General features: G+C 41.7%; 1 protein-coding gene across 1 annotated transcript; it reads right to left on the bottom strand.

Moving 5' to 3' along the window:
* Positions 1–6,637: 6,637 nt before the first annotated feature.
* il17c1 (interleukin 17C1) lies at positions 6,638–8,231 on the bottom strand. Its single transcript, NM_001185029.1, is given in 3 exon segments — positions 6,638–7,409; positions 7,730–7,983; positions 8,144–8,231. Coding segments are annotated over 3 exon segments (540 nt in total). The 5' UTR covers positions 8,171–8,231; the 3' UTR covers positions 6,638–7,150.
* Between the last annotated feature and the right edge of the window lie 560 nt (positions 8,232–8,791).

Genomic DNA, 8,791 nt, shown 5'->3' with positions numbered 1-8,791 from the left:
TCAATCCAACCTCACTGAGCTTGAGCTGTTTTGCAAGGAGGAATGGGAAAAAATGTCAGTCTCTCGATGTGCAAAACTGATAGAGACATACCCCAAGCGACTTACAGCTGTAATCGCAGCAAAAGGTGGCGCTACAAAGTATTAACTTAAGGGGGCTGAATAATTTTGCACGCCCAATTTTTCAGTTTTTGATTTGTTAAAAAAGTTTGAAATATCCAATAAATGTCGTTCCACTTCATGATTGTGTCCCACTTGTTGTTGATTCTTCACAAAAAATACAGTTTTATATCTTTATGTTTGAAGCCTGAAATGTGGCAAAAGGTCGCAAAGTTCAAGGGGGCCGAATACTTTCGCAAGGCACTGTATATATCCCAACTAGAAGCAATGGATTGCAGGCAACATCCACACTGAGCTAATGGTTAGAGCTGCCACTTTCAAGGAGTAGGACACTAACCCGAATGCTTGTAAGAAATCACACTATGCCCTCCAACGGACCATCAAACAGGCAAAGAGTCAATGCAGGTCTAAGATCGAATCATACTACACCAGCTCTGACACTCGTTGGACATGGCAGGGCTTGCAAACTATCATGGATTACAAAGGGAAACCCAGCCGCAAGCTGCCCAGTGACGTGAGCCTACCAGTCAAGCTAAATGCCTTCTATGCTCGCTTTGACATAACTTTGAACCATGCGTGAGAGCACCAGTTGTTCCAAATGACTGTGTGATCATGCTCTCCATAGCCGATGTGAGTAAGACCTTTAAACAGGTTAACATTCCTCAAGGCCAGATGGATTACCAGGACATGCACTCAAGAGCATGTGCTGACCAGCTGGCAAGTGTCTTCACTAAAACTTCCAACCTCTTCCTGACACTGTCTGTAATACACTACATGACCAAAGGTATGTGGACACCTGCTCGTTGAACATCTCATTCCAAAATCATTGGCATTAATACGGAGTTGGTCCCCGCTTTGCTGATATAACAGCCTCCACTCTTCTGGGAAGGCTTTCCACTAGATGTTGGAACATTGCTGCGGGGACTTGCTTCCATTCAGACACAAGAACTTTAGTGAGGTTGGGCACTGATGTTGGACGATTAGGCCAGGGCTCTGTGCAGGCCAGTCATGTTCTTCCACACCGATCTAGACAAACCATTTCTGTATGGACTTTGCTTTATGCACGGAGGCATTGATCACCAACAATGATGAGACAGCATATAGGAGGAGGTCAGAGACAACAACCTCTCCCTCAATGTCAGCCACACAAAGGAGCTGATCGTGGACTACAGGAAACAAAGCGCCGAGCACACCCCCATTCACATCAACGGGGCTATAGTGGAGCGGGTTGAGAGCTTCAGGTTCCTTGGTGTCCACATCACTAAGGATCATGGTCCAAAACGTCTTTCTTTTTCCCAAAGCAGTTAAGCCAAAACCACGCCCCGTTATTCAGAGGGGCATTCTACAACACTTTGATCGCTCTCCAAGTCCAGAAGTGAATATCACGTAGCTCAAAATTTCATCTTCCAAATACGGAAGTGAGTAGCACAAAATTTCAGTCACTGATAAATAACATTTGCCCTTGCATTTCAAGATTGAGTAACTTGAAAGATAGAAATGATTAGCTAATAAATATTTGACAAATTATGAATAATAAGCATATGCGTTTACCTGATAATAGACTACTAATGATAATATAACAACTTTAAATACAGAGCTAGTAACGTTAAGTAGCCTAGCTTAAGTCAGGTGACCTTCAAATAAGGGAATTCCTCAGTATTCTCTGAGACATTTTCACAACTCATTGAAACTCTGAAAATAAATATATGGGCAAATGTTGTGTTGCGTGTTCGTTCATCCATGTCTCTCAACAGGCTGTGAGGCAATGCTGTCGCGAGCCAACAAACGCTAGCCAATGGAAGTGTAGTAGAACAACCCTCTGAATAACGAGACGTGGTTTTGCTTAACTGCGTTGGGAAAAAGAAAGACACGGTCCAAAAACATCAACACAGCCATGAAGAGGGCTGATGCCTCTTCTCCCTCAGGAGGCTGAAAAGGTTTGGCATGGGCCAGCAGATCCTCATAAAGTTCTACAGCTGCACCATTGAGAGCATTTTGAATGGCTGCATTACAGCTTCATGTGGCAATTGTTTGGCATCCAACTGCAAGGCGTTACAGAGGGTAGTACGTACGGTCCAGTACATCACATAACTTTTCTATTATTTCTCTATTTTCTTTCTCTCTGCATTGTTGGGAAGGGCCCGTAAGTAAGCATTTCACTGCTAGTCCACTGTATGTGACAAATACGATTTGATTTGACTAACCTATCATCTGGCCACAGTAGTGGAGGGAGCTGAAGAGGGGATGACCAGGTATTGTTGGGTAAACTCTGGGAGGTCCTGCACCATGGTGAAAGCTGCCCTGGTGGCCACACGCTGGAACTTCTAAGAACAGGGATAACTCACCTTGAACTGGACGAAGAATTTCTCTTTAATGAGTCGGACAAGAGGGACTTACTCCAGACACCCGAACAGGCCCTCATAACTGTCATTCGCAGGAGAAAAAGACAAGAGGTATCGCGGAAAGAGATCGGGGTGACTTGTGAGGATCCGTCGGCGAGTGGCTAATCTGCTGGATAATAAATTGTACAAACTAAAAGCACGTATACCGTACCAACGGGACATTAAAAACGGTAATATCTTATGTTTCACAGAGTCGTGACTGAACAACGACATGAATAACATACAGTTGGCGGGTTATACACTGTATCGGCAGGATAGAACAGCAGCCTCTGGTAAGACAAGGGGTGGCGGTCTATGTATATTTGTATATCCAATATCTAAGGAGGTCTCTAGGTTTTGCTCGCCTGAGGTAGAGTATCTCATGATAAGCTGTAGACCACACAATCTACCTAGTTTCATAGCTGTCTACAAACCACCACAGACCGATGCTGGCACTAAGACCGCACTCAATGAGCTATATCCCGCCATAAGCAAACAGGAAAATGCTCATCAAGAGGCGGCTCTCCTAGTGTCCGGGTAATTTAATGCAGGGAAACTTATTTCCTTTTTACCACATTTCTACCAGCATGTTAAATGTGCAACCAGAGGGAAAATAAACTCTAGACCACCTTTACTCCACACACAGAGATGCGTACAAAGCTCTCCCTCGCCCTCCATTTGGCAAATCTGACCATAATTCTATCCTCCTGATTCTTGCTTACAAGCAAAAATTAAAGCAGGAAGCACCAGTGACTCGGTCAACAAAAAAAGTGGTCAGATGATGCAAATGCTAAACTACAGGACTGTTTTGCTAGCACAGAGTGGAATATGTTGCGGGATTATTCCAATAGCATTGAGGAGTACACCACACCAGTCATTGGCTTCATCAATAAGTGCATTGATAACGTCCCCACAGTGACTGTACGTACATATCCCAACCAGAAGCCATGGATTACAGGCAACATCCACGCAGAGCTAAAGTAGAGCTGCCGCTTTCAAGGAGCGGGACTCTAACCCGGAAGCTTATAAGAAATTCCTCTATGCCCTCCGACGAACCACCAAACAAGCAAAGCATCAATACAGGACAAAGATTGAATCGTACTACACCGGCTCTGACGCTCGTTGGATGTGGCAGGGCTTGCAAACTATTACAGACTACAAAGGGAAGCACAGCCAAGAGCTGCCCAGTGACACAAGCCTACCAGACAAGCAAAATTACTTCTATCCTTGCTTCGAGGCAAGTAACACTGAAATATGCATGAGAGCATCAGCTGTTCCGGACGGCTGTGTGATCCCGCTCTCCGCAGCTGATGTAAGTAAGACATTTAAACAGTCTGAGTCTGTAATACAAATATGTTTCAAGCAGACCACCATAGTCCCGGTGCCCAAGAACACTAAGGTAACCTGCCTATATGACTACCGACCCGTAGCACTCACGTCTGTAGCCATGAAGTGCTTTAAAAGACTGGTCATGGCTCACATCAACACTATTATCCCAGAAACCCTAGACCCACTCCAATTTGGAGACCGCCCCAACAGATCCACAGATGATGCAATCTCTATTGCACTCCACACTGCTCTTTCACACCTGGACAAAAGGAACACCTATATGAGAATGCTATTCATTGACTACAGCTCAGCGTTCCAACACCATATTGCCCTCAAAGCTCATCACTAAGCTAAGTACCCTGGCACTAAACACCTCCCTCTGCAACTGGATCCTGGACTTCCTGACGGGCCGCCCAGGTGGTAAGGGTAGGTAATAACACATCCGCCACGCTGATTCTGAACATGGGGGATCAGGGGTGCATGCTCAGTCCCCTCCTGTACTCGCTTCACTCATGACTGCACTGCCAGGCACGACTCCAGCCAGATCACCAACAACGACGAGACAGCATATATGGAGGAGGTCAGAGACCTGGCCGTGTGGTGCCAGGACAACAACCTCTCCCTTAACGTTTTTACAAAGCTAACTAGTCACAGCTATTTCTCTTCTGACATGGATAAATGTAAATGTAGCATTGGGGTAGACAGCTTTCCCTTATTCATATGTGGCTTAGCTAGCTAGCTAACACTGTACACAAACAGTACAAGTCAAAGGTTTGGACACCTACTTATTCATTTTTACTATTTTCTAGAATAATATAATAATAGTGAATACATCAAAACTATGAAATAACACATGGGATCATAAAGTAACCAAAAAAGTGTTAAACAAATCAAAATATATTTTAGATTCTTTAAAGTAGCCACTATTTGCCTTGATGACAGCTTTGCAAACTCTTTGCATTCTCTCAACCAGCTTCATGAGGAATGCTTTTCCAATAGTCTTGAAGCATTTCCCACATATGCTGAGCACTTGTTGGCTGCTTTTCCTTCCCTCTGCGGTCCCACTCATTCCAAACCATCTCAATTGGGTTGAGGTCGGGTGATTGTGGAGGCCAGGTCATCTGATGCAGCACTCCATCACTCTCCTTCTTGGTCAAATAGCCCTTACACAGCCTGGAGGTGTGTTGGGTCATTGTCCTATTGAAAAACAAATGAGAGTCCCACTAACTGCAAACCAGATGGGATTGCGTATCGCTGCAGAATGCTGTGGTAGCTATGCTGGTTAAGTGTGCCTTGAATTTTAAATTAATCACTGACAGTGTCACCAGCAAAGCACCCCCACACCATCACACCTTCTTCTCCATGCTTCACGATGGGAACCACACACAGCAGAAATCATCCGTTCACCTACTCTGCATCTCACAAAGACACAGCGGTTGGAACAAAACATCTCAAATTTGGACTCATCAGACCAAAGGACAGATTTTCACTAGTCTAATGTCCATTGCTCGTGTTTCTTGTCCCAAGCAAGTCTCTTCTTCTTATTGGTGTCCTTTAGTAGTGGTTTCTTTACAGCAATTCGACCATGAAGGCCTGATTCACGCAGTCTCCTCTGAACAGTTGATGTTAAGATGTATCTGTTACTTGAACTCTGTGAAGCATTTACTTGGGTAAATGCTGCAATTTCTGAGACTGGTAACTCTTATGAACTAATTCTCTGCAGCAGAGGTAACTCTGGCTCTTTCTTTCCTGTGGCGGTCCTCATGAGAGCCAGTTTCATCATAGCGCTTGATGGTTTTTGCGACTGCACTTGAAAAAAAATTCTGAGTTCTTGAAATGTTCTGCATTGACTGACCTTCATGTCTTAAAGTAATGATGGACTGTCGTGTCTCTTTGCATATTTGAGCTGTCCTTGCCATAATATGGACTTGGTCTTTTACCAATAGGGCTATCTTCTGTATACCACCCCTACCTTGTCACAACACAATTGATTGGCTCAAACGCATTAATGAAAGAAATTCCACAAATAAACTTTTAAAAAGGCACACATGTTAATTGAAATGCATTCCAGGTGACTACCTCATGAAGCTGGTTGAGAGAATGCCAACAATGTGCAAAGCTGTCATCAAGGCAAAGGGTGGCTACTTTGAAGAATCTAAAATATATTTTGATTTGTTTAACACTTTTTTGGTTACTACATGATTCCATATGTGATATTTCATAGTTTTGATGTATTTACTATTATTCTACAATGTAGAAAATAGTACAAAATAAAGAAAAACCTTGTAATGATTAAGTGTGTCCAAACATTTGACTGGTACTGTACATAATAATGATGAGCGTCTTTCACTAAATCACACTGAATATTAACTTACCTCCGAGAGGTTTAGTGAGAACACTACGTGCAGGCAGTATGGCATATTTATGTTTTATCTTTCTTTAGCAGAGGTCCTGTACCGTTTTTATTTCAATACCTGATTATCTTTTGTAGCCATGCTGCTAAAAACACGTCGCCGAAATTTTACCCACTTTTCATGTGGGTAGTTCAGGAGTGGATCCGATTGGTTATAATTTAATAGATCTGAAAATAGAAGATACCCGTAAAGAATTGGCGGACGCCTTCAAGCAATTCATCTGCGCTCATTCTCAAATCGTTATTATAAAAATCTCAATAGTAAATTGTTGGCTAATGTAATAACGAAGGCTGTCTTGATGTTGCTTTTTAAATAACCTTAGTATATATTATAACCCCGAAGATTTATCCACCTTTAATCATTTAGGTTGGCCTAAATAAAGCATGATCGGCAGATATTTCATTGGTAATCTTTATTAAGGAAACAACAATAAAATTTCATAAATTCTGCTACATTTCAACAGAGGCAGCTATCTAAAATGTTTGATTATGTTGATGGGAAAACAGGAACAGAAGAACACATTGATGTTGAAAGGAATAGTCCTAATAACAAAAGTCACCAAAAAACATCGATAAATAAATAGCTTGAGAACATAGTTCAATAAATAGTTAGTCTCTGAAACCCAGACCTATGAGCAACAGCCGGAACATTGGTACATTGTGGGAGGAAACCCGTCTGCCGAGACTAATAAATAGTTAATAGATCATCAAATAAATACAACCTTGCAACACAAGTACTACATTAATGTACCTAAGAGTGTCATGTAAAAATCCATGTATTCTCGATAGCTTCGTATCCATAAGCATAGTGTTATACTTTCAATAACTTAAGTGCATTTTAAAACAAACACAACAAAATGTGAAACATGTCACTACAGTTTGTCTAAAAAATGTCCTCTATGAGAGGCACTTAATATGTCCTAGCCTTAACGCAGGTGCAGGCAATAGGCACTTTAATATAATGTGAGCTGAATGAATATTTTCCTGGGTCGGTCGTGCACTCGGTCTTCATCAAAACCATCTGGGATTGCACTACAGGCACAGAGTTATATCCATAATCTTCGTATTCGGCCCCGTGATGTCCGTGCCCTTTGACGATGATACATCCCGTGCATAGACATTCAGCAACAACAATCTTCTCAGGGAATCGTCCCTCCTTGCTATCGATGCTGTGGGAAAAGTCACATTCCAATGATCCAAATAGCCAATTAATCAATTAATAATGCCATACGAAAATGTATTTTCTTTCCTAGCCATATGTCATGCACATTGATTCAAATTATATTATTGTCCGAATGAGAATACTATGGCTGCATGAGTAAAATTGTAGCCTCTTACGAACCATCCTGATCTCGGAGCTCACATTCTTTGATCACGTTCTGTGTCGAAACAGAATATGAGTTCGCGAGATCATGATGGTTCGTACGAGGCTATAAAATGTTAGACCTATCCAGAAAGTATTTACTTCGAGTAGAAAGAGATGCCTTACCTGTACCGCCAGGGGGAGACAGAACGGTTGTTGTAGTCTACTGACTGTGAATGAAGCACAGCAGGGCAGGTCTTCTTCGTACCCAGCTTGTGATACTGCGTTTCATCAATATGACCGTCTTTCAGGTACCGGTTTCGACGCAAGATCTTAAGAGCTCCATCCTCCAGTTCTTCTGCACTGAAGCATCCCTTATGCTTGTGTGCCTCTGATGCCAAAGTCAATTTATCAATAAAAAGTCCAAGTAAAAGTAGAGTCTGCAAAGGAGTGAAATAAATGAATAAAAACGAACAAACACCATTAATAAATTACCATTTGAATAAAAACCAATCCAAAATGATGGATCAAAACGTAATCCAACATTCATTCAGGTGTAGTTAAATTTCAAACAATCAGGGCAGTCAAACTCTCACTTACCTGCATAATCTTGAATAGACCTGGCATTTTCTAATATCAAATATATATTTGTTAGTAGAGGAGCCCAAGTGCTTATGCTCTGTTTTGTGCCATAATGCCAGTGATCCTACAATTTATAGCGGATGTACCTGGTTGGGGAAATCCGTATGTAGGAGGAAATGGAAATCACTATATTCAGTTCCCAGCTTCCTCTTTCCTACAGTGAGTGTCCCCACTGTCAGGACTTGGCTTGTGTTTACATCAACATTACATCACCTGTTATTACATTAATCTATATGAGCTTGTGTACACCTATACATACTTATTCATATTGATTTTATTAGCTGCTATAATCAATATATTGACCATAGGCATACTATCAGACAGCTTGCATCCATTGACAGACAGTAATCTTACTGATATGTTTCCATAGTCAAGACAGAAGCTATGAATTATGAAGAAATGTAACAAAACTGTTCATTTATACACACACGGATAAAATAGATCAAATCTGAATCCATAAATGAATGTAGCCTAATTTTGGCCTTTCCTACTACACCTTTTCAGTTTTCTACCAATAATAAATGTAACCACATACTGTATGCTAAAACTTTCAGAGGGAAAAAAACTAAATATATTTCTTCATGTTAAATTCAGCATGATAAACGA

The sequence above is a fragment of the Oncorhynchus mykiss genome, chromosome 1 (genome assembly GCF_013265735.2).
Source record: "Oncorhynchus mykiss isolate Arlee chromosome 1, USDA_OmykA_1.1, whole genome shotgun sequence".
In the NCBI taxonomy this organism is placed as follows: Eukaryota; Metazoa; Chordata; class Actinopteri; order Salmoniformes; family Salmonidae; genus Oncorhynchus; species Oncorhynchus mykiss.
This window is presented reverse-complemented; position numbering and strand designations above follow the sequence as displayed.